Source organism: Gymnoscopelus microlampas (assembly GCF_963454915.1).
Source record: "Gymnoscopelus microlampas genome assembly, chromosome: 17".
Lineage (NCBI taxonomy): Eukaryota > Metazoa > Chordata > Actinopteri > Myctophiformes > Myctophidae > Gymnoscopelus > Gymnoscopelus microlampas.
Genome location: NC_139954.1, coordinates 20,634,923 through 20,662,139, shown reverse-complemented (window position 1 = coordinate 20,662,139; position 27,217 = coordinate 20,634,923). Strand labels below are relative to the sequence as shown.

General features: G+C 41.7%; 1 protein-coding gene across 1 annotated transcript; it reads left to right on the top strand.

Moving 5' to 3' along the window:
* The first annotated feature begins 3,001 nt into the window (after nucleotides 1-3,001).
* On the top strand, nucleotides 3,002-26,543 carry srpx (sushi-repeat containing protein X-linked). The gene is made up of 10 exons (XM_084083614.1): nucleotides 3,002-3,092; nucleotides 8,772-8,828; nucleotides 10,366-10,554; nucleotides 10,842-11,018; nucleotides 13,091-13,217; nucleotides 13,352-13,473; nucleotides 14,131-14,310; nucleotides 22,464-22,597; nucleotides 24,723-24,844; nucleotides 25,639-26,543. The coding sequence occupies exons 1-10, from the start codon at nucleotides 3,032-3,034 to the stop codon at nucleotides 25,820-25,822; spliced, it is 1,353 nt and encodes a 450-aa protein (XP_083939740.1). The 5' UTR covers nucleotides 3,002-3,031; the 3' UTR covers nucleotides 25,823-26,543.
* The last annotated feature ends 674 nt before the right edge of the window (nucleotides 26,544-27,217 follow it).

The following is a 27,217-nucleotide window of genomic DNA, read 5'->3' as shown; positions in this document are numbered from 1 at the left end:
ATACACTGTGTGTCTTTTCTTTCTATGAATGATGTGAAATGTCATATTTTATGGATCAAGTCCTTGTTGACTTATACATGTGTTATTGTAGGCTACATTGTTGACAAAAACTGAATACACACAAACAATGCATAGAATTTGTCTATACTGTAGACCTGCTATTTTAAAATGCATTTATTTCCTTAAATGTTTACAGAATTTTAGCCTACTTACATACATTGCATATCCCTGCACTGTAGTCAGGTGGCATCACATAGCTAGCAGAATCTATCAGCACCACTGCCTTAAACATGCAGTGTTGTTGTAAGTAGGAATAAACACAGAAGCATCCGGGAGGAAGTGGACTAAGAAAGGGGAGGAGCCAAACCGAGTTCCTGTTTCTACACAAAAAAGGAGGTGGTGCCCCAGAGGCAAAAACAAAGGGGGAGAATAGGTTCCCAGATTGTATAGCTACTGGAAGAATAGTCAACATAAAATGTTCAAACCTGAATGTAATTCTGTACAACACATACACAGATCACCATGTACACAGAGCACAAGTAACTGTAAGATCTTAGACAACAGTTGAACAGAACAGGACAAAACAAAACACAAAGGATGAGAGGCACACTTAATCCACAAATGCCAAACACGTAGCCTACCGCCACATCAAAGTTGCAGCCCAAGTTAGCAGACTCAGATGAGCAGAGATAAAACAAATGTTAAGCTTCACAGTCCAAAGCTTTGCACCTCATGTGGAGACTATAGTCCCGAACAGAACACTTACTAAAAGCCTACTGTTAGTAGGCCTAATGTAAATGTTATAGGTGGTTGATGATAGAAAATTGAACAGCGATTTTCGATCAACTTTAGGTTAGAATTAACACCTAGACCGCTGTGTATAGTGCGTGCATGAGAATGATTGAAATATGGTAGGAAAGAAAGGGAACAAAAATCCAGTAATCTTCTGTCTTCCCCATCCTCTGTGCACACGCCGGGCAGCCATAGTAATCTAGCAGTTCTGTGGTTCCCAAACTGAGGGTCGGCCCAAATTATTTTTGGGGGGTCCCCAGATGCTTAATAATGTTCAATGTTTTCTCATTCAACAGTAAATAAACCAACATACAGTATTTAAGTGTATACAGGGGATCTGCACATTTCTAAAGTGACTGACGTTTAATGACTTTTAAGACCTTTTTAATACCAAATTGTCAAATATTACTTAATAAAGAGGCAAACATTGTGAAAATAGCCAATCTACAAGTTCACAACTCCTCGCAGTGCGAGGTGTTGTGAGCTTGTAGATTTTTCACAATGTTTATCTGTGGAACCGAGTCAAACTAAATGTAATGCCTACAATTCCAAGTGCTTGTCAGACTGGGGGCTCCCCAGTTCAAATATTGTTATTTTGGGGGGTCACAGCCTGAAAAGTTTGGGAACCCTTGCTCGAGTCCCTGGGTCTTCAAAAGGGTGTCCGGGACCCCCAGGGCGTCCTCAGAGATCTACAGATCTACAAGCTGACAACGCTGCGAGGCATTGTGAGCTTGTAGATCCGCTATTTTCAGCAAAGACTACTAAGTATTGACGGTTTAAATGGTTAAATGTCTGACTAGAAAAAGTGCTCCTCGGAGCACAGGTCTCCGCCAGGTCAGGTAGGTTATGGTAGGGCCAGCAATGTTCGGAAATCGCCAATCAGTATGGAATTATGAAAAATCAAGCAGATCTGTCTTGATCACTTGACTATAGAGATAATGTGTACCGATTTGCGTGATGTTTGGACAAAATTTGTAGAAGTAATATACATTTTTTGTGTGCAAAAATCAGCCTCCTGGTGGCGCTATAATTTGGCAATGTTAAAAGGGTGGCATTTGTTCCTCAACGTAGTGCCAATGTGCGTGTAAGATTTCACCGGAATCGGCTGCGTTCATGATTTGCGGCATTTTGTTAAAAACGGACCGCTCCTGCAAACTTTAGATGTCAATCTTAGCCAATCAAGATGGAATTTGAAAAATCAAACAGATTGGTCTTGATCACATGACTACAGAGATCATGTGTACCGATTTGCGTGAAATGTGGATACAATCTGAAGGAGTAATATTGAAAATGTCATTTTTTTCAATAAACATAGTGGCGCTATAAAAGGCAGATGTGAAAAATGCAGGGCAAAGGTTTTTCCTAAGCCTCTAGGCTAGGGATTGCGCATACAAAGTTTGACACAGATATAGGTGCAGTTATAGGTAAAAACACGAATCGGCTAGTTACAGCTGGAGGCTGATTTGAACATTTTCAAGTGGCATTTTATCCTGTTTGGAAATCGCACACTGTATTCATGATTTGAGGCATTTTGTTCAAAACGAAGCACTCCTGCAAACTTTAGAGGCCAATCCCAATCAGGATGGAATATGAAAAATCAGAAAGACCCAGTTAGTTTAATGACTATAGAGATACTGTGTAGGTTACCGATTTGCATGATGTTTGGTCAAAATCTGAAGGAGTCCTAAATATGTGTTTTGCAAAAATCTGCCTCCTTGTGGCGCTATAACAGGCCCATGTGAAGAATTTGGGTCAGAGGTTCAGCTCTGGCATCCAGGGAGTGTGTGTGCAGTCTGTGCACATGTTTCACTGTGATCAAGCCAACTGTGCCGGAGATTAGCTGATCACAGATGGACTCATGGACGGACAGGGTGCAAAACATAGTCTCGGCCATGCCTTCAGCCTGGCGGAGACAAAATACACTTTAACACGACTCCAACATACACTGATGACAGTGCAAACAAGTCTATGAAACTATCTATGAAAATGTGTAATCTGCAACACAATTTACACAATGTAGGGGGGGGACCATTCCTTGCTGCTTCATCTCTCTCTCTCAGCTAAGGGGTCCTTGGCCTGAAAAACGTTGAAGACCCCTGCTCTAGTCTATTAGGAGGAATATCCTCTCTCGTGTTTCTGCTGCAGCAAGAGGCGGGCCTTTGGAAAGTAGGAATGCGTTGGAAGTTTTCCTGTAGGCTCTACTTAGTTTCAGTTGTTGAAGAGCGTCCCGCGTCTGAATATGGACATCTGGCCGCTGCTGCTCGTGCTTGTCCAGATTTGCTTCTGCTCTGGGTATGAAGGTAGGATTGGCAAACTCTTTGACGATTAACCATACTTGAGTCCAGAATAATGAAAAAAACAAAATCGATTTGTTTTTATCTGTTCGTTTAGAATTTATAAATATTTGTTGGCCAAACTTGCTCCAGCCTATAAGGCTTGCTTTTATTTCTATCATCTGGTAAGTGTACATACCACTTTCTTCTTTTTTATGTTACACGTTGAAGTTTCTTGTGTTTACTTTACCGCTACATTTTGGTGAACCACATTTCTGTTTACGTGGAGGGGGCTGAAAGCGGGGGGGAGTGCAATGCGGTGGTGGGAGAAGTAGGCTACTCAAATGTTTTACTTGAGTAAAAGTGTCAATACCTCAATGTAGAAAGTAAAAGTCTGGTATTCAGAATTTACTTGAGTACAAAGAGTAGAAAGTGCTGGCATCAAAATATACTTAAAGTAACAAAAGTAAAAGTACTTATTATGCAGAATGTTCAAAATGTAAACAAATCTTTAGAAAATAGCCTAAAGCTGAAGTGGTTAGTGTATGTTTTGTAATTATAATCAAAATCTACAAAGTAACTATAACTAAAGTTTTCAAATAATTGTAGTGGAGTAAAAGTATAAGTTTGCCTCTGAGATGTGGAGTAGAAGTAAAAGTACTGACATTTGGAAATACTCCAGTAAAGTAAAATTACCTAAAAAATTACAGTTACAGTTGAGTAAATGTACTTAGTTACTTTGCACCACTGTTGCAGTGTGCATCTGGGGGATGTTCTCTCTCTGCAGAGAACTCTGTTAATAGTATGAATGAATAACGAGTAACCAGTGAGGCCAGCGAGTTTTACACTCCAGTCTGATCATTTTTAGTTACACATGAGCCACTTGTTCAAACTTGAGATAAATACAGCCAAGTCGTTTTGAATATCTCAAACCTGGATCTGTGTAAATTAAAACCTCACTTTGTTAATAGTTATAGGCCTGGCTACTGCAGATAGCGACTTTATTGTACAAAATTGAGATAATGTACAGCGAAGTCATGTCATATCAAGTCGTTTTGAAAATCACAATCTGTGTGACTTAAAAACTCTCTTAGTTTGCCTTAGCTACTTTATGTGTATGGATGCTGAGTAAATATTGAAACGTAAACAATTGTAGGCTACCTTCCTCCAACATGGTCTTTCTCCCCCTCCTGCTATCAGTCTCTCTCTCTCTCTCTCTCTCTCTCTCTCTCTCTCTCTCACTCTCTCTCTCTCTCTCTCTCTCTCTCTCTCTCTCTCTCTCTCTCTCTCTCTCTCTCTCTCTCTCTCTCTCCCCCTCTCTCTCTCTCTCTCTCTCTCCCTCTTAAACATTTGCATGTGAAGGACCCCCAAACACATATGTATCTATCTATCTATCTATCTAATTAATGATATTATGAATTTAAGCCTACTTACAGGAAAATGTTCTGAGGGCAGAAAGTAGCCTAATATCCAACACATGGAAAACATCCACACAGGTTCTCCAGATGGATTAATTCAAAGATAAACAGGGACTGTTGCCTTTGTTGAAACGCAGCCATTGGAAAGCAGTATGAGGCTGAAATGACTTCAAAGATGGGACAGGGATGAAGTTTGGATATGTCTGCAGCACATAATTCCATCTGTGTGTGTGTGTGTGTGTGTGTGTGTGTGTGTGTGTGTGTGTGTGTGTGCGCGCGCACACACACAATATACAAGCATATTCCTTGTAGAGCGGTGGAGTGTGGCTCACTATGGTTGTATGATCATACAGGCTGAAACATGAAAACAAGCCGCTAGGTAGATTTATGCTGACGGGGTAACACAGCTTGTCAAACTGACTGGTCATTGGTGTGTGTGTGTGTGTGTGTGTGTGTGTGTGTGTGTGTGTGTGTGTGTGTGTGTGTGTGTGTGTGTGTGTGTGTGTGTGTGTGTGTGTGTGTGTGTGTGTGTGTGTGTGTGTGTGTGTGTGTGTGTGTGTGTGTGTGTGTGTGTGTGTGTGTGTGTGTGCGCGCGCGCGTACAGTATTCACAAGGAGTTTATTTTACTTCTGTGTTTGTTCAGGGGGTCAATTAGACCATTATCATTTGTGTGTGTGCATGCCTAAAGAAGTGGGTGGCAGCTGAATGAAATGCTTGAGATCCAGGTATACCTGTAATTTAATATGGTTATGTGCTTTTTGGAGACCATAAAATCAGCTAGTAGTGGGCTTTTGAAGTAGGTACTCCACAGAGAGCCACTTTTTGAACTGGAAACCATTGGGTTCAGTGCTTTACTGCTTGGTCTGTGGACTGCATTCCTGCTTACACAGTGAAAGACTGGTGATAGTTTCCATGGTTTCTCGTAACGATGTGGGTCTGTGTAGGTCACTCCAACACTGTGTGATGTAACCAAGGGAAATAACTGCCAGTAAGCCCCATATCACTGGAGAACAGTTACTTTAATTTTTCTGCAGGAGTGTGTCACTGATAAAACGAGAGAGAGAGAGAGAGAGAGAGAGAGAGAGAGAGAGAGAGTGATGGAGAAGTCAAGACCAGAGTGTATCCAGACACAATTGGTTAAGGAACAGAATGGTAGGCATGCTTGTATGCAAAAAAAAAAGAGAATTATTCAATAATCATCATCATTAGGTGTTACAAAAAGAATCATGCAACTTGCTCTGTAATTATGTGATGTTGAATAGAAGGAGGGAGATAGCCACTCAGTATTTCATATGCTGTAATTACTCGTAGTTATATTCCCTCATTGTTCATAACTAGCTTTTTTGTGATGGAAATTCCTATTACAGGAATATCAGCCATTGCTAACTTTACACTGATTCACCCCCAGAGGTTTGGCGAGTAGGTGGGCGTCATTCCTGCCTACCCCATTAACATTCAAATGTATTTTACTCTCTCAGAGGACACACCTCAGCATGTTGACAGATTTATCTGAGGTGAAAATACTGATGTAGATTAACATGCAGTTCATTCATATTAGTTTGGTCTTGGATCTGGCCGAGCTTAGCTGGAAATCAAAGGTGAACACATAAAGGTACAGGAGGAAATCTTGTGCTGTTTGGTTGTTTTTAAATACACTATTGGAATATGTTATGTTGTCGAATGTCGACCCAGTTACATCCCTGCACTTCTGGATATGGTTGTTACTTGACAGCTTTTTAAAGTCATCATGTTTTGTGTGAGAGGAGATATGGGTTTGAAAGGGGTAGTCGAATTTGGTGCTCGACATTGTAGAGCCTACCTGTGGAGGGGGGTAGCTAACCTGCTTACCTCTGCTCGGTCTCTGTGGAAATATGGTTTGACATATTTCTTCTGTGGCTGTAGATTGAGCAGAAATTTAAGATTAGCTGGAATCTGTTCACTGTAGACGATGTTGTTGTTTTGTTTTGTTTTGTTTTGTTTTCATTACATAACTTTGAAAATCTGCTATTAGTCAATGCTATTACTGGTCATGCCCAGGGCAGATGTCCTCTAATAATTACTCTGCATTTAGATTAAAGTGTTGCACTGTGCCAACTGCTGTGTGCCTAGTTATCCCAGCATATGTACCCTGCAGCCATTATAACCTGCCTGCATGCAAAAAACATGTGTCACCTTTTTATTTGGCTGATCAATGTGCTGGCATAGATTGGTTGTAAGAAATGTTGAACTTCAGGGGATGAATAAAAAATCTCTCTCGCCCCCTACCCCCCTCTCTCTCTCTCTCTCTCTCTCCCTCTCTCTATACATATACTGTATATATAGTATGTACAGTATTACAATACATCACAGACAGTGTCTACTGTCTATGTCTCTCTCTGACTCATGAACACAAACATGCACGCACACACGCACAACCACCCACACACATACTCACATGGGCGCACACGCATGCATGCAGACACACACACACACACACACACACACACACACACACACACACACACACACACACACACACACACACACACACACACACACACACACACACACACACACACACACACACACACACACACACCTGTAATTAGTTTTCCATATCTTTCCCCCATTTCCTCTATGGAGGCTGTCTTGAATGCCAGGGATGCAAGGTTTTCCCCTTAGACGGCTAAATCTGACTCACTATTACGTGGTTTTGCTTAGTAGAAACCATGCTGTGTAACTCAACTGCTCAAACCTCAACTGTTTTATGTGTGTGTGTGTGTGTGTGTGTGTGTGTGTGTGTGTGTGTGTGTGTGTGTGTGTGTGTGTGCGTGTGCGTGTGCATGTGCGTGTGTGTGTGTGTGTGTGTGTGTGCGTGTGCGTGTGTGTGTGTGGGGGGGGGGGGGGGTTGTGTGTGTGTGTTGATTTGTGGCATCTAAGCCAGACATCTTGTATTTTTTTGAAAGAAGATGATGATGAAGATTGAAGAAGATGAGAATTGGGAACGTTAAACCCTGGAGTTACACCCTGGTGTCTGATGTTTGTGACGCCAGGAGTTGTGGCCATTCGTAGTAGTGGAACTGGAACACTCCTCGCTTGTGCCCATCATGGATGCTGAACAGAGGACACATTCACACTGGGGTTTCATAGCTAACATCCTGGGGCCAATACAAATCTCCTCCCCCCCTTAACTCCTTCATTGCCCATTTCCTGATTCCACTACCATACTTCCTGCCCCTCAGTCTCTCCCCTATCCCTTCCTCCTAGTGAATTCTCACTACTCATCAGTGATCACAATTCCCCAAACATCTGGGAGAATTGATTCACCCATCCACAAGCCTCCTGTTTCAGCCTCTCCCTGAAATCCCCACCAAAGACTTCAATTTCAGGACTTCAGTTTTTAGCATTTCAATAATGTAGGTTATTCTGCTGTTTAAATTGTTAAAAGGAAGTTTGCTGACCAAAGGACAACCCAATATAGTGTTACAGGGATCATGTTTTGTAGGCCAACCCAGAAGTTACCTCCGCCATGGAATTCCATTGCAGATTTCCAATGGAATATTTAGCTTTGGGTTTTGGATACATCCTGAAAATAAGCTTGTTTGCAAAACAACGTTTTTGTTCAAGAAGATAATCTCTACAAATCACACGTTTTATGATTTTTGAACCTCAAGCCATGTGGATAATCTACTGTATTAGTATATATTGTATAATATATAAAACCTTATTTTCTGCATCAAAAACCCTATGGGAAGAAACACATTGGAAATCTGGTGAAGATGGGGCCCATGCTAATTCACTTCTGGGTTTTTGGACTACAAAGTGTAACACTGTTGGCACAGACAGCAGTGCACAGTAAGTATAAGTTATGGTTATAACTCCTCAGCAACAGGAGACAGCAGCTTGAAACAGACTTTGAAGTACAGTGCTGTGCATGTTTCAAAACACCTTTACTCCTAGTTCCAATGAACACAAGTGTGATTACTGGGAGACCACTGGATTGAACAAAGTGAATCGTTGTTATGAAACAGATTCATTTTTGCAAGACCAGCTGGAAAGGAAAGCATCTTTTTGAGCTTTATCCTCTGTCTCCATCTTGTCCATGAGATCCTCTCTGTTCATTTTGGATGAATGGTCTGCTAATGCTTTGCTCTGCCAACTCTGTCTCTTTTTATGTTGTTTTGCAGTACAGGCCCTGCAGGACACAGTAAGATAAGACAATGCTTTCAAACATTGCTAAACATCTTGAATGCAGCCAAGCTCTTTTTTTCAGTTAGCTGTTGCTTTTTCCCTCTTCTTTTCCTCCTAGGGTCGGGACAGCAAGCCTATGGAGACGATGAAGACTGGTATTCTCGTAGATATAAAGGTGATATGTTCATTTAGATTTTAACGGACACAGACACTCGTTCCACGGACTGAACAATAAATTCACTCTGGTTTTTCACAAAGCAGGAGCATTTCATTTCGTCTTATGCAAGTCAAGGTCATCTGCCCCCCACCCCCCAAGTGCCTCTTATAGTGTGCACACACTTTAGCAATGTAAATAATAGTTGCATAATAGTAGCATAAAACAATTCATCAGGTAGTTGTACAAACTGACACAAATACAGTATGTCAAAATGACTTCTAGCTTTTAATTCTAGGGTCCGTTAGACACAGAACATTATCTTCCAGGCCAAACCAAACTCTCGATCATTCTCTTGTGTAAAACTTGAATGTAGTATTATTTTCTCTTACCCAACGGTTGTGGAGCCATTGCCAACACACACATGCAGGGAGAGAGACAGAGAGAGAGAGAGATAGAGAGAGTGAGAGGAGAAGGCCCATGCCACTGTTATGAATACTCATCTCCCTTCCAAATGGAGGTTAGCCTAAGCGAGTGTGCATTCTGTTCTGCATATGTGTGTGTGTGTGTGTGTGTGTGTGTGTGTGTGTGTGTGTGTGTGTGTGTGTGTGTGTGTGTGTGTGTGCGTGTGTGTCTGTTTATGTAGGTCCACAGGGTGGATAGGGTAGGGTGAATGTGTGTCCCAAGCCAGCGAGAAATGGGCTGCAGATTTTATTTCCCTGCATGGAATACAAACCTTGTGGCCCCTCAAACTTGGCATCCCTAACAAGAATTGTAGAGATCCGGCAAAAGTTAAAGGCAAACTCACCACTGATAGATCTTTATCCCTCAATCATTATTGTTCTAAAATGGAAATGGATTCAGGGTCAGAGCCATAAAGAGATGGCTGATACATTAAATCACTAGTGAGAAGTGCCAATAAGCAGCTGTACTCTCTCTGCGCTCTCTTTCTCTCTCGCTCTCACGCACACGCACGCACACACACACACACACATTTGGAAACACAAAAGCTCTCCACGCTTTTTATCAGATGTTTTCTCAAGAGAGTCAGCTACGAGCAGATAAGGTAATGACAAATCCACTGTATCAGTCTGTGCGCAGTTGATGGGTGGGTTTTCATATGCAGTACAGTACAGTACAGTACAGTACAGTACAGTACAGTACAGTACAGTACAGTACAGTACAGTACAGTACAGTACACTCTTTCGTCTCATAATAGATGTCCTTTTATGTTCTCATAATCCACAGGTAAGTAATTTTGACTGAGGATGCTATAACTACCTGATTTAGACTGGATAGACTGCAGATATTGATTTTAGCATTTCAAGAATAAAGTTTATTTGTCACTACTCATGCAGGTACAAGCAATGAAATGCAAGTGTGGTAAATAGGTAACGTTGGTCAAATTAACTTTAATCCCTGGTGTGTTTGCTTGAGCTTGGAGCAACATGAGACAAACAAACAAACAAAACAATGCTACAGTATATTCCTCGTAGAGAATCCACCTGTCAAATATTCTGTTTCATCTGTTCAGTAACTACAAAGTGTCCCTGTTCAGGGACCCCATGGTGTGCTCCCATTAAGGTGAAGCATGGTGACGTGAGCTGTCGATCTCCCAGAGGAGAGCACTACAAGAATGTGCTGGGAGCGCGGTGTAAGATCCGCTGTAAACGAGGCTACGAGGTGGAGGGCTCTGAGGTGGTGTGCATGGCCAGTAAACACTGGTCTTCTAACTACGCCTGTAGAGGTGAGACCTAATCATCATCATCTGATCACACATGTATGCAACTACACACGCACACGCATACACATAACGGGACACATACTCCCTGACCCTGACCCTCTTCTACATGTACACACACGCACACAACACATGCATGTGCAAAAACACACTCATGGACACATGTACACACATTCACAAGAGAACTGAATTAAATGAGGCATTTAACATGACTTAACCACTTGAACCCTAGCGTCCTAGTGGTTGCGGTGAGACAAGTTAACATTAAGTACAAATTGTGTGCCCTCCCACAGAGGTCCGATGTCAAAAGCTGAACATGCCTGTTAATGGGGGCTACAAGTGTTCGGATGGCTCCTACTTCAACTCCCGATGCGAGTACTTCTGCTCTCCCGGGTACATTCTAAAGGGGCAGAAAACCACAGTCTGCCAGCACAACAAGATGTGGAGTGCTAGAGACAGTACCTGTGTTGGTAAGTCTGGGGGTTTGGTCGTGTGTGATTTGCATGTGTGTGCTTCTGTGACCTGGCCTGCAAATAGACATGGGGCAAATTTTGGACATCAAGCCAGTTACTTGATGACAAATGTCTATGGGGACAAAATTGTTGCCACCAATTTGATTTCATTGTAGTTTCATAAGGTTAGGATCAGGTTTGGGAAAGGCTAACTCATGAATCTCCTTGCATCGTCCGATGACTCTTCTGTTCTACTAATGGTTAAGGTCAGGGAAAGGATTGGGTTAAATCGGTTATGGTTAGAAGGGAACGAAACCCTATGAGGTTTTGTGGTGGGCTTTCCTGTAAAGGTTAAAAACTACAGAAGGTTAAAGGCATGGCAGACAGACCTTAATACACTGATAGATACTGCTAAAACAGTGGTTCTCAACCTGTGGGTCGGGATCCCCAGGGGGATTTTGGGGGGGTCCCCAGATGATTAGCTCATTGTTTTATCACTCAACAGTAAATAAACCAACTTACAGTATTTTGTAAGACCTTAAGATCTTAAGCTTTAACAAATAAAAACAAAAAAAAGCTATTACTATTACTAAGACTATTATACAACCAACTATACAATAAAACAATTGAAAAAAATGGCCAAATTGTGAAATATTACCTGGGAAAGATGCAAATATCCAACCCATCTACATGCTCACAACACAAGCGTTGTGAGCATGTAGATCGGCTATTTTCACAATATTTCTCTGTGGAAAGGAGTCAAACTAAATGTAATGCATCAACTCCAACAATTCCAAGTGCTTGTCAGGGAGGGGGAATTTTTTGGGGGGGTCGCGACCTGAAAAGTTTGAGAACCATTGAGCTGATAATAATAATAATGTGTGTGTTAGATTTGTGCGTGTCAATGTGCAAGCATTATACTGTTGACTCTACTGTTCTACACACGCATGTGTGCACAGCTAGAAGCCCAGCACTGTTATTCAGCCAGAAGAATTTAGCCTGCAGGCAACTCAGCAGACTGCAGGAACTAAATGATAACTCCGAATTGTTGTTTGTCTGAATTCTAACTGACATAAAGGAGATAAATGTCTAGGCTGCACCATGGAAACCGGCTGTGTAAACGAGCAATTTATATAAGACCTTTAACCCAAGACTTGAGGCCGATTCTACAAATGACTTCTAAAACAGTTTTCAGAAAAACGTATGTTGCTATATCAGTTGTGCTCAAACCTTTTCATGTGAAGGACCCCCAAACGTATATGTATTTGGCCCCCCATCTCAAAATATTTAGTTCCAGGGACCAAAGTAGCCAAAGTATAAAACCATGCTTTTTAGCTAAAATCTAAAATTATTTATATATATCGTGTGTATCTATATATGTATTTATATATATATATATCGATTTATATATATGATGTGTGTGTGTACGTGTGTACAAGACTGGGATGCTTTCCTGGTCTTAATGGGTTAAAGACCTTTAAAAGCGGTTTGGTATCCACATAACTGGAGTGCTGGTCAGAGCTTGAGCGTCTCAAGCCTATTGGATGAGGGCCTGCTGCAAAGATAATCCCTCATACCTCACTAAATAATTAGCTCAGTAATTGTACAAGACAAATGTAGGCACGCATGGTTGATTTGCCGTCACCACCAGGAACTGATGACTCGCTTTCAACCTTAGTTTTCCAACCTGAAAAATGCAGGCGGAGCCTCAAAACAACCACTATTTTCTGGGAGAGTATAATGACTGTGTTTATGCTATCACATGCATGGCTTAACAGTCTTACAGCCTTGATAAAGGTAATCATAGGGTTTAAGTGCACTGGTGTAGACCCATAGAGCTCTCAACCTGTCAGATCCTTCAGCTTCTACTGTAGCGAGACAGAATAATTGTCTTTTAGGGAACATTTCAAGCTTATGTCAGTTGGGCGTCAAATGTTTCACTGTATTTTTCATTAAAATGTCAGAAATCTTTCGCTTCCTTTTATAATTCGTTTTTTCTTAATAACATCATCTCTGTTGACCTTTCTTTCATCAAATTATTTTCATCCTATCAAACCGTCATATCTATTCACGTCTATTTCTCTCCGCAGATGAGGATCCTCCAGTGATCAAGTGCCCCAATGTGAAGGATAAGTGGGCAGAGCCAGGAAAGCTAACGGCGAGGGTGACTTGGGACACCCCAGAGGGCATGGACACAGCAGATGGAATCCTCACAGAGTCAGTCAGATAATTCACCTTTAACCTATCCCACCCCCCACTCTACCCATGCCAAGTTGTTCATTTCCCATTTCGCTTCATTATGCTCCGTCTGTTGTTATTCTGCACTGGTTTAACTCTTTTCTTTTCTACAGTGTTATTCTGAAAGGGAAGCCTTCCAAGTCAGATTTCCTGGAGGGGCTTCATAAGATGTCCTACACTGTCTTTGATCGTGCGGGGAACAAAGCATCCTGCCGCTTTTCTATCAGAGTACGAGGTAAAGCTCTTAAAGCCCTGCAGCATCACAGAGTCACAGAGGAGGTCTTTCGTTTTTTTTATATATGTAGTATATATACATACATACATATATAAGTATGTATATCTATATCTATCTATATATGTATATCTATATATATGTATATCTATGTCTATACATATATACATTATACAGTATATATACATGAAGAACCTCCACCCCTGTGTGTGTGTGTGTGTGTGTGTGTGTGTGTGTGTGTGTGTGTGTACATACATATATAAATAAATAATGTAACATACTGCAGTCCTGCCGTTTTCCACATTGCAATGTGGTGGTTGCCCCAAGGGGTGTAAAGTTATGGGGAAAAACTGTCTTGCCCAACAAATACTGCCCACTGTCAAGTGAAAAAAAAAAAAACATCTGGCTTAAGCCGCTTCACGTGTATTGGAGCAAACACGTGGTAGTCTACACCCTCCCCAAGGCCAAACAGTAGGAGTTCACTGTGACACTGCATGGGAGAGAATTGGAATGACATAACGACTAAAGTGGGAGCAAAAAAGTCAGCTATTTATGTCATTGTGCGATATAAATGATTAGCCTTTAGCATAGCATTTCCTGGTCCTGTCGTTTCCCCGTCCCCGTGCTGTGTCTCATGTGAGTCACTCCTGTCCTGTGCAGTACGCCGCTGTGGCCCCCTTTTCGCGCCAGACAATGGCTACATGAAGTGTGACAGTGAAGGGGACAACTACGGTGCCACGTGTGACTTCAAGTGCATGGGTGGCTTCGACCTCGCGGGAAGCGCTGCCAGGGTGTGCCAGTCTGCGCTCACTTGGTCCGGCATAGAGACCACTTGTACACGTATGTATTATAGACCCATATGCACGCAATCACGCGCGTGCACACACACACACACACACACACACTTACAATCGTCAGTAATATACACTCAGTAATGTACACTCTGAGATAAATTAACACTCAGTTAACCCTGAAGCCGAACAGTTTTCAGAAAAACGTACGTTTCTATGTCAGTGGTTCTCAAACCTTCTCATGTCAAGGTCTCAAAAGACCCCCAGAAGGGAAGATTTGAGTTAAAAATGTTCGTTACAAATATATATGTAGTAACTGAGTAGTAATACTGTAATATGCCTGACTACGCCACCTCCCGCTTGTAGAGGGGGCAGGAAGAACCCCTAAACCTTACACTGTTCAACTTCCCTTAAACAGGAACAATTACTTTACTAGAGGCAGTTTGTGGAAAAATATAACAACTTTATTACCATGAAATTACAAAACACATCACTGTTGTCTATTACAAACTAGCACGACAATTAAGGTCCTTAAGGCAAGGTATTTAGTATTAAAATGGCAATCTAACAGTTACCTCTCGCAGTCTAAGGAAGGGCGGGTCGGCCCGTGCACACAGTGAATACCAAAATAACGAGGGGAAAAGAAAATGGGACAGGCCTGGCCTCAAAGAAATCATGCAATATAAATACAAAATTCAAATACAAAACATGCAGTGCCAGGTTATATCAATACACACCAATAAAAACCAAAGGGGTCCCCAGTGCAGTCCCAAGCTGAGAGGAAAGCCGTGTGCAGCAGGGCGGACCCGGCCTTGAACAGGTTACACAAATTAAACTAGAACAGAGGAGAGAAACAGTTAAGATATGCCAATATGGATAAATGTTAAAACCTATGCCTACAATGTACCTTGGCTAGATGGCTCAAATAAACAAAACAAAAAGAGTAAATTAGCAGTGGAAAACAGTGGCCGGTGTGGTCCCTTTTAAGGAAACAAACAAAGCGCATTAGTTGCCAGCCCTAGTATCACACTAAATAAAACACTATATTCAAATCATTAAAAGAACAAACAGCTTAAAACCTACTTTGTGTTGCAGTAACTGTGCACACAATGCAAGGCCAAGGCAAGGGGGGCAACCTCAACACCAGAGCTGCTGTATATAAGAAGACAGTGATGTTACAAACTAAAATACATTAAAATACACAAAGAGGCAATGCATAAAATGTATACTGCTTTACCCGTGTCTCCAGTTAGGGCAGACAGAACAGACACCACAGGAGGTCACTTCAGTTGTAAAACTGAAATAATAAATAAATGCATTAAAATAAGATAATAACACACAATGATGTTGGCTAAATTAAAGTGCTAAAGAGCATGGGGAGCCTCCATGTGCTCAACAGAAAATAGGCAACCAAACAAACAAACAAAAGCCAGCAGTAACATGTGCTCAAACAATAAGCTAACATTAGCATTAGCTGCAACAAACAAAAGGGTCGCACAAAGTAGCAGATCTACAACGTTCAGTTTTTGGCCTACCATGTGTTCTCCTTCTCCCTGCATGAACCATGCAGCCTACAGCAGAGACAAATGGCTCGCTACTGGGAGGAGCTAGGCTTTTATACTTCCTGGTCATGTGATTAAGTCAGGTGCAGTGGGTGCACAGTTCACCTGGGTTCCCACATATATATTCAAAGATTTGCATCAATTTTTCATGATTTTTCAAAAATAGCAGACAAGCTCATAGCACGGCACTGCTATTTTTGAATAGCCAAAATATAAAATAATGGTTAAAGTGGTTAAAATATAGCTAAAATCGAAACGATGACACAGTGGTCTTCTGGTTTTAATGGGTTAAATGTACACTGAGTGCACATTCGCCCTTTGTTTACCCATGCTAAAGTGGTTACAATTGAGTGGTTCAGTGGGTGTGAAAATGGGGTCTGTCTTCTGTGTCATAGCACGATGTCTATCGATTAGAAACATCTACTTCATCAATACCGGCCCCGCATTCATCGACTAGCTCCCTCTATGACACCTGTACACTATAAGTGGTTTGCTGTCTGAGGGTTATGACAGTGTTTTGCTGCTCACATCTTATGTAATAACCCCTCAGCAAATACTGACCTCAAATGGTATTTCATGGTGGATGGACCCACACTCTATGGCAGCGGTTCTCAAAGTGAGGTCCTTGAGGGGGCTCCATGGGGATCCTCAGCAAGATGTTTCTGAATATTGCATCAAAATGTATTTAACCACTTAAACATAACATATATTTCATTTAGACACTTCAGCTCAGAAATAACCAGACCATTAATTATCCATTTACCATTTATTAACCATTTACCATATTGCAATGATATTGCATTCAAGTTTGGCGGTGTGACTCTGCTCTTGTGATATTAAAGATTCCCTGTGCAAAAATGTCACAGATCTTCAATCACAAAACCCCCAGAGCATAGCATAAATACAGTTTTACATAAACATTGAACCTTCAATGCCTAATTAAACTACCACGTATCATAGTACAATCCATAGAACCACAGTACAAACACAGAATCATAGTACAATCCATAGAACCACAGTACAATACACAGAATCATAGTATAATCCAGAGAACCACAGTACAAAACACAGAATAAACCTATAACAATATGAACTAAATGCCACAGGGAGGAGGCCGGGGAGGTGGAGGGTATTTGAAAACCTACAGCTGTACAACCTGCAATGACAGCTAAGCATGTAGAATGAACAGAGAGCAGAGCTGCTTAAATGACCCGCCAGTGTTGCACTGTGGGTATGAGGGCGTGAGTGAGTTGGCTTGAAGCGAATGAGAAAGACAAAGGTTGAACGTACTGACTTAAAGGAGTACGACTGTATAAGCGAATGGGGAGGGGTCCGGGGAGTGTGAATGAAGAATATAAACATTCTGCCTTCCGTGTCTACATGAACTATCGTTACACTGAATTTCATTTAGACACTTCAGCTCAGAAATAACCAGACCATTAATTATCCATTTACCATTTATTAACCATTTACCATATTGCAATGATATTGCATTCAAGTTTGGCGGTGTGACTCTGCTCTTGTGATATTAAAGATTCCCTGTGCAAAAATGTCACAGATCTTCAATCACAAAACCCCCAACACGCGCTCACTTGCAGTGAGCCAATACAGAGCCACACCTTAAACTATATGAGAATGTTTATCATTTAAAGCATCAAGCGTGACACAATTTCATTTAAATCCACTTAATATAAATTAAATAAGCTACATGAATTAACTATGCGAGTGTCAAGCATGACACATTTCCTTTAAATGCATAGCCATATATGCCCTTCACATCTATGAGACCAAACACGACCAATGCTTAATGGTTTACCATACCTACCATCTAATACCACCATAACGCATCCGTGAGACCAAACACGACCAATGCAGACCAACGCTTAAGTGATTTACCATGCCTACCATCTAATACCACCATTATGCATCCGTGAGATCAAACACGACCAATGCTTAATGGTTTACCATATCTACCATCTAAAACCACCATTACGCATCCGTGAGACCAAACACGACCAACCATCTAATACCACCATTACGCATCCGTGGGACCAAACACGACCAATGCAGACCAACACGACCAATGCTTAACTGATTTACCATGCCTACCATTGTGTATCAGTAAAAGCATCAAGAGAGATGCAATTTCATTTAACTCCCTTTGATATAAATGAAATATGCTACATGAATTAACTATGTGAGTGTCAGCAATGACACATTTCCTTTAAATGCATACCGAGATGCCCATGAAATTATGAACTACTATGTGTATAGACAGCAATGTCAAATTCCCTCTATATGATGGCAGCAATGCGAACCCTATAAGGCAAGTCGCGCTTGCCCAAGCGGTGACCTGATATAGACGGAATATACTATTTAGTGGATTACCCATGCTAAACCTACCTTCTAAACCACCATTAAGCAACGTGAGACCCAACACGACCATGCTTAATGGAATACCACTGTAGCAACGTGAGACCCAACACGACCATGCTACTAGTGGCTACCATACCTACCATTAATACCACTGTAGCAACGTGAGACCCAACACGACCATGCTACTAGTGGCTACCATACAGTACCTACCATTAATACCACTGTAGCAACGTGAGACCCAACACGACCATGCTACTAGTGGTTTACCACCCATCTTCAATTTACCAACCTACTATTCTAGTACCACAATTAAGCATACGTGATACCAAACACGACCAATGCTTATTAATTTAGCCTACCACATTTAGGTATACGTGAGACCAAACACGACCAACCTTAGTAGTTAACCTTTCTTACCACTACCAACCTAAACCACTGAGCATACATGAAGACCAAGCGATGCTATAAGTTTACCATAACATCATAATACCACACTATAGTGAGACCATAACACGACCGATGCTAAAGTGTTTTACCTGACCCCCAACCTGCGCTCTGACGAGAGCAATACTTAACGCACGATCAATTATGCAACTCCTGAATAATCCCATAATTGATCACACATAACACTCATGGCTTTTTTGAGCTGCAAAAATTTCATCCGTATTTAAACGAATATAGCGTTCGTAGGCAGCAGACGACCAGCGACCCATGGCTTTTAAGTGGATGCAGAAACCAACGAAGCTGCTGAGGTTGCTGGGCCGATCCGAAAGAAGTGAGGAGTATACGCGTGGGGCAGAATCCACGTAGCTGGCACACTGTACGCAGCCTGGCAGCAACCACGCCCTTGACATGCCTTCCCATCATCCATTGATCCATGACGAACAGGATCATTTCCTCCAGGATTAACCGCCATTTCAGGTAGCAGAACATAGAACAGAACGGATAAAAAGCTGTATCAGTTCTTACAATAAATGATATTCCATTAGGATGATTACTGATTTACAGTGTTTAATTGAACGTGTGAGCTTTCAGCACAAGCAAAGTATTTCCCATAAGAACCCATAGAATGCTGATAGAACTAATTCCGAACAATATCTACATTAGATAGTTCCTTTCTCCACTTCTCCACTTAGTAAAAGCTTAATCCGATGGTCAATGTGTCCTGCGATTCACATAACTTCTCACAGTTAACTGCGTTCAAAGCATGAGCCGAGTGATCCACCGCTACTCTTAAGTCAAATCATGATTTAATTGATATTTCACAATATCACAACCCCAACGTGAAAGTAGTGACTTGAACATCCATGAATTAGCTCAACTTTAGATATCCAATATCATTAAACAATCCATACCATTTGACATTTATACACCTGAATTGTATAAATGCTGAATCCTTTAGAAAATGAGTGAGTGGATACGCAGATCCAGCAGAGAGCAGCCGACGAGGCTTGAAGACTTAAACAGAATGAGTTTTAGATTTGATTAATGGATGACCTGCCTCTCATGGCATCAGCAGAAGTAGATCCAGGTATACCACCGAGGTGATCTTGATTACTGCTGTGCAATGACCATGGCGCTGCAGTAAAGATGAAGACTGGCAGCAACCGAAAACCTGAAGATTCCAAGCATCCATGGTGGACAGAAGGTCATGCCATCATCAACCTTGGATCACCATAATGGGCAGTCGCTCATGAAACAGAAAACAGAAGCAGAATAAGATCAAGCAATGAGCAAATATCCCTTACAATGACATGGTTAAGCTAAAAGTGAAGATAACATCCACATTAGTTCATTCGTGCTTCATTAATATAATCACAATCCAACCTAATGAATAATTAGTACCATGTTCTGACCTCAACGCGTGTGGAGGTACACAAATACACAGCTAACAGTAGCTTGAAAGAGACAATAAGAAGCAGTGTAAAGTTTGAATGATTTCACCTCTCCAAACCAAGATTCCAAAACCAGTTTTATAAACTGAAACAATCATGAGGGTTAGCACCAATAAAATGCTCACTACATACATCCAATGAAATAACACAAGCATAAAGCTACAAGGAATGGAAACTAGCATTAGCTATTTATGAAACAAACAACCTGGATGCTAGCATTAGCCCAGTGCCAAACACAACTCTGCATTGGGGAAATCAAGATAATCAAACGCCACATGGCTACGATGCACAAGCATCTCAGCATAATGATTGCAAAAAAAAAGCCTACTCACAACGATACTTCCAAGCACATTACTGAATTGGGAAGATAAGCCGATGCACTGGGACCGCATGGTATAAAGACTCAGACTAAACTGAATTAACTAAACAATTAGAGTGTCCCCTAGGGGCGCAAACCCACAACAGAAAGGTACAATTACCCCAGTCTCACTAGAGGGCGCCAAACTACAAACAAAGTTCGGTTCTAAAAAGACAACAGTGCCTTAACACCTATACATTTTTAACCTCTAGGGCCTTAACCTTTAACGCTTTTACCACATTAAACCTTAGAACCCTAGAACAGTTTAAGACTATTAATACTTAACTCTAAACCTTTAACACCACTAATACTTTAATACCTTTAACACTACTAATACTTTAATACCTTTACCATCAATACTTAACACTATAAACAACCTTAGATATCCCACAGTGTTTCTTCAGAACAGCACTTCTAGTATAAGAACTTATTACACTGATCTTGGAAAACAACTCTAAAAGCAAACTCGGTGCAACAGTAATAATCTAGTTGAGCATCTACAAACTAATCCGCCATTATAGCTACCTGTAATTTAAGACAAATGAGTTGAATAACCCAGCAGAAATGATCAACATCTTCACTGAGTGGATTATATACTTGAATATCCCGTTTAGTAAGTACCTGCTTAACATAACACTGCCTAGTTAACATAACCATAATACCTGCAAATTCCACCATTCAGTTAAGAATCACTCTTGCCCCTTCACATGACTCTAACACACAGTAGAATTAAACTAATCCTAATATAGCCTACTATGAAAGCGGTTGCATGGACTACAATACCCATAGTGCTTTACTGAAAGCCACTTCCTGGATACTCCCAGCGTGGTCTAGTGAGAGAGTGACAACGCTAGCATAAACTCCCATACTAAGAATGGGAAGCAGAAAGCTCTGACTATCTCAATGGGGACATTCCAATGATTGGAACTATAGCAACCCGCTTCGCAGCGGGATCAAATAGTGACGGAACTCTCTCCCTCTATGGTTCTGGTTACTTCACGTTGACTTGTCAACAGTTTGTGTGTGAGAATGTATGTGCCAAACTCCGTCTGCCTGACCCGACGCTATTTAACACAACAAACATGATCACATGCACAAGAACCTTTATCTCCATAATGATCACACACAGAGAAGATTTATAGCATCACCTGGCATGAGAGATCATTGAAGACGATCAGGAAATAACTGCTGCAGCTTGGATGTGGCTGAGTTCACAGAATGGCCGCAGCGCAGATCCGCCTCGATGTCGACTTGTGTTGATAATTACCAGGATACGTAACGTTACAGACTTAAAAAGAACCATTGACGTCCACCTATGAACCACGTTGTGTAGCGTCGTGCCCCACCTGACCTTCCACCCAAACACAACTGCTACTCATGATCAGAACGGCACTCCTGCAGCTGAATTCAATGACAACGAGCACGATCCGTGATTACTGGTGAGTTGCAGCAACCAAGTTGATGAAAGTTTGAAAACAGCTGAGACCACCCGCACCAATGTGTATTTGAAAACCTACAGCTGTACAACCTGCAATGACAGCTAAGCATGTAGAATGAACAGAGAGCAGAAGCTGCTTAAATGACCCGCCAGTGTTGCACTGTGGGTATGAGGGCGTGAGTGAGTTGGCTTGAAGCGAATGAGAAAGACAAAGGTTGAACGTACTGACTTAAAGGATTACGACTGTATAAGCGAATGGGGAGGGGTCCGGGGAGTGTGAATGAAGAATATAAACATTCTGCCTTCCGTGTCTACATGAACTATCGTTACACTGAATTGGCAATTTTTTTTTTATCTTGAAAAGCTTTTGAAAAATGTGGAATATTTTGGAAACATTTTAACACGAATCTTGTAAGGGACATCCCTAGTACAAAAATATTTTGGCCAAATGCATGTTAATTTGAGGGTCCTTGATATGAAAAATACTGCTCTGTTATGTTATCTTACAGTATGTCAGCTGTTAGGCCTAACCTTGTGTCTTGTTTTGTCATGTTCCGTTATGTGTTTTCACAGCGATGAACATTAATGTGGGCGTGCGCACAGCTGCGGCGCTGCTGGACCAGTTCTATGAGAAACGCCGGCTTCTCATTATCTCCGCCCCCACTGCTGCCAATCACTACTACCGCTTCCAGATGACCAACCTACAGGTGAGACGTGACTCCCGGAGGAAGAGAGAAGGGGGGGTGGGGGGGGGGGGGGGGTGTTGCAAGTGGGAAGGTGGGAAGACTGAGATGGAGTGAGAAGATTCCAGATGGCTCAGAATTGGATTTGCGTCAGATAATTGCCATTAAGTATGATACAATTAAGCAATAACTCACTCTTGGCCATGGTATATTGTTATTATATCATACCTAAGGGGCATTGTTCCGTCTGATGCAAAGAGGGGGTCAACAACCCCCTTAGGTGTGATATGACAATGAGAGTTGTTTTTATATTAAATTAAAATACTTGTTAATATCAATTTCAATTTGACTCCCCAATTGCCTGTACAAACAATTCTGTTGCTATGCAACATTTACCGTATGTTTAGTTTTCATCAGTTGTTGTGCAGCTCTGCCTGTCGTCCTTTGCTGTTTCTGACACCTTTGATGCGAACACCATAACAGTGTTTGCGTGTCATCCTTTAACGGTGGACTTTTCCCCAGAGACATTGAGATATCTACTCCTCTATAGTTAAGGCTCCACGGAGATCGAACTTCACTTAAAGTTTTTGTGAATTTCCTCTTGACATCCTAACGTTTTTTCTTTAGCTGCGGAGTGATACCGTATAACAGTAAAAAGACATTAGACTTCATAGCCATGGTATATGTTTATTATACCATACCTATCAATCAAACCGATTGTGTGATTTTACCAACACATTTTATAAGACAGATACATACTATACATTGGTAAGTAGGTAGGAAATTAGACATATGCATAAACAAATAGTTGTTCTATTGACGGGAACTCTAGTGTCAGTACCTAATGAACAAAAAATGGCACAGCAATGAATACATTCTGTACAGTATGTCTGATAAGGCTATTTTGGACTTTTCCTTGCTTGTCAAAAGCCATTACATGGGAGTCAGCTTTACAAGGCTTGACCTTTGGTGATACACAGCCCAACTTTAAATTGCTCTCCGTATGTGAGGCCGCTGGAAACTTTTTTTCTCGCTAGGAATAGTAGGCTTCCACTTTGTAGGCATTATTATTCACTAAGCTTTCTCTAATGGTGTTTTGAATCCTCGTTAATATGGTCTGTGCTCAATTAATCTGAATCAGAATTAACTTTATTGTCAAATCACAATTTTACAGGTGTAAAGAAGTGGGTGAAATTCATTTTCGTGCAAGCTCCATCGTTTTTATTGTTTTCAGAAAGAACTAGAAAAGTGTGCTCGGAGCAGAGGTCTCCGCCAGGCCAGGTTGTCTACCCAGGGCCCACAAACTTTGGAAGGCAGTCATAGAAAAATCTGACTTATACATCTTGATCACATGACCCTGTGGATAAGGTGTACCGGTTTGTGGGAGTTTTGAACATAATTTGCAGGAGTAGTAGCAAAATGTGTGTTTTGAAGAAAACGCAACATGGCGTAAAATGTAATCTGGCACAAGTTGTAGCGCCACCATGAGGCCGATGTGAAAAAAGGGGTGGAGGTTCTTCGTTGGCCTACTGTGAGTGTGCATGCACACAGTAATCGGGAACTGCGTTCTTGATTTGTGGCATTTTGTGCAAAAAGGAGCCAGATGACAGAGAAGCACCATAGAAAGCACCATAGATGACAGGGAAGCACCAATAGGAAGCACCATAGATAGCGCCATAGATGAAGCACTATACACAAATCCACAGAGCGCTGCCCTGTAGGTGGCGCCGCCATTGCTGCGGTGTCAGACTCGGTCAGCTGCTGCTACGGATGTGTCTGTCTGTTGACGTTACTCTTTACCTGCTTGGCTGTAGGAGCAGCCATAAACTACACAATTTCGTCCCTTTTTTCTGTACATCTTTGTAAAGTTAGCGTTAGTAAAAGTTAGTAAAAAGCAGGTAAAAGAGTAACGTGAGCAGTCAGTGACAGCAGCTGACTGACACCACGCAGCAGCAGCTGACCGAGTCTGACACCGCAGCAATGACTGCGCCACCTACAGGGCAGCGCTCCGTGGATTTGTGTATAGATGACACCACAGATGACAGGGAAGCACCATAGGAAACACCACAGATGACAGGGAAGCACCATAGCACCACATTACAATGCTCAGGATTTCTGTCTGATTTCTTTCTCACTGTGGTGTTTACAGCACGCCCAGTGTGGTCTGGACCTGAGGCATGTGACAGTGATTGAGCTGGTTGGGACTTATCCTGCTCAGATTGGCCGTATTCGACACAGGCTTCTTACCCCAGGGCTGGCTCTGCAACTCAGGTATACACACACACACACACACACGCACACACACACACCAGGGCTGCCAACACTCCTGGATCCCGCATGAGTCTCCTGGTTTTTGACCACGTCTCCTGACACTCTCCTGGATCGTAATTTCTTCTGGTTTTTCTACTGGATTTGGTATCAAACTCCCAAAATTCACCAGAACACAGGAAATTACATCTACGTTCAAAAGTTTCTGGGGGAGGAACCCCAGACCCCCCGGTTTGGGGGTGTGGTCAGTGCATGCCATCATACAGAGATATTAACTTTTAAGTAATGAATGGTTATTATTACAGATGGGTCTTACATTGCTTCAGTCATCAAATCAATTTCTGTAGGCCTACTTTTTTATTGGATGAAATTGTACCCATTATTTTCCAATGCTAGTAAAGCAAATCTGATAAAAGTATCAAACTCACGAAATTCACCAAAACACATCTACTCTGTTAAAAAAAATCGGGGGGAGGACCCCCAGACCCCCCGCTAGCCACGCCCCCAACCAATCTCCTGGATTCTGACAGTCCAATGTTGGCAGCCCTGACACACACACACACACACACACACACACACACACACACACACACGTAGAAGAGTATGGGTCCATTTTTACAACCTCAAAGTTAAATTAACCACTTAAACCCTCTATTCTTAGTGAAACGGACCTGAGTTGCTGTACTATACTTGCACAGCGTTTTTTCCGTCAATGATATTTAATAATAATAATAATTATTAATAATACATTGCTCTATAATTATTTTATAATAATACAACAATATCACCATATTTAGGTTATTGCTCCAGATTCCACAGCGATCTTACAGCATGGTGCTGGTCGACAAACAGGGCATGGACAAGCAGCGATACGCGTTCCCCATCACGTCTGCCGAACTCTTTGTCACCGTCGACACCTTCCCTGTCCGCAAGGATGAGATGGTGCTGCAGCAGGAGGCAGGGCAGACCTGTCAATCATAAACCACCCTTGACTGTCAGCTTGTCTAATCCCATGTGATCCCCCCCCCCGCCCCGAGGCTTGCTATTCATTCACAGTACACAGTACCCTTTCAAATCTCCTGTTGCAGTCACTAAGAGCCAGTAGATCAACCACGCTCTAAATCACTTACGCCTTTGTATACAGTTAGCAGTGAGTGCAGTGGATGTACTGTACTGTAGTGTGTGTGTGTGTGTGTGTGTGTGTGTGTGTGTGTGTGTGTGTGTGTGTGTGTGTGTGTGTGTGTGTGTGTGTGTGTGTGTGTGTGTGTGTGTGTGTGTGTGTATGTGTGTAAATTGTGTTGGGTTGTGAGACATGGTACTGTTCTGACATTGAATAAAGCAAAAACATTTGCTGAATCGAGGTCATAAAAAATATGGGTCATACATTACAATCATATTGATTCTCGTGTCTTGTCTGTTTGTGTTTTTATTATTGTTGTTGTAATTATTATTATTGTTAATATTATTAGTATTATTTTCAAAGCAGAAACATGTTTTACTATTTTGTATAATAAATACATTATTTTGGGGTATGAAAGTGGAGACTTCATCTGTCAAATATTTATGGCTCCCCTTTTCTACTAGTGTATTCAGACACTCTTTGCAATGTTTATGTATAGTGTGAGACACAGAGACAGTGATGCTAGTCTGACAGTCCACCTCTCTCTCTGTCTGAAGTCATGTGAAACTCATTAAAAGCATCTCTCACAACTATCATGAGGGGTATCTTGTCATCTTTGAAGTGTAAGCATCAGTGGTACAACAGGTACAACAAAAAATATATTCACATCATCATCGTCAACTGTTTTTTCGTCCGGGCACTCCTGTTTTTGAAAACGTACTGACTTTTCTCCTCTCAGCCAAGGCTGGAGGGCCAAAGGCGAGGTCGAGGAATCAATCTTCAAAAAAACTGTCAGAAAGAGGAGGTTGAGAGCATCGTAGATGATCTCAGAGCTCTTCAACAGCATGCTCTTGAAATTCAAAGACCATGCATACAACATCTGACAACAGTACTGACATGATACTGACCATGACTAACCATAATACTTACATGAAACTGTAATACTGATACTGATGTGGCTCAGGAGGGAGTGCGACCACTTAGGAATGAAGTGTCTTCACGCTACAACAGCACACACACACACACACACACACACACACACACACACACACACACACACACACACACCGAGGAGCACATTTTTCTTGTTCAAATATATTAAAAACATGCTGAGATGGCATATGTGTTTCTCATACAGTAGCTCAACATGTCCATTTTCAGATTAAAGAATAAGATGTTTTCTTTCAGCAAGATTTTTTGAAGTGAAAATGTGCGTTTCTGGTAGAATGTCCCATGGTAACAAATACTTTTCTGAG

What these genes read in the sequence shown, in the direction of transcription:
- srpx (XM_084083614.1), top strand. Translation starts at nt 3,032, where the DNA reads ATGGACATCTGGCCGCTGCTGCTCGTGCTTGTCCAGATTTGCTTCTGC. An exon ending in GCAGATGGAATCCTCACAGA is followed by an intron (nt 13,218 to 13,351) that starts GTCAGTCAGATA and finishes TCTTTTCTACAG; the next exon opens with TGTTATTCTGAAAGGGAAGC. An exon ending in GGGCTGGCTCTGCAACTCAG is followed by an intron (nt 24,845 to 25,638) that starts GTATACACACAC and finishes CACCATATTTAG; the next exon opens with GTTATTGCTCCAGATTCCAC.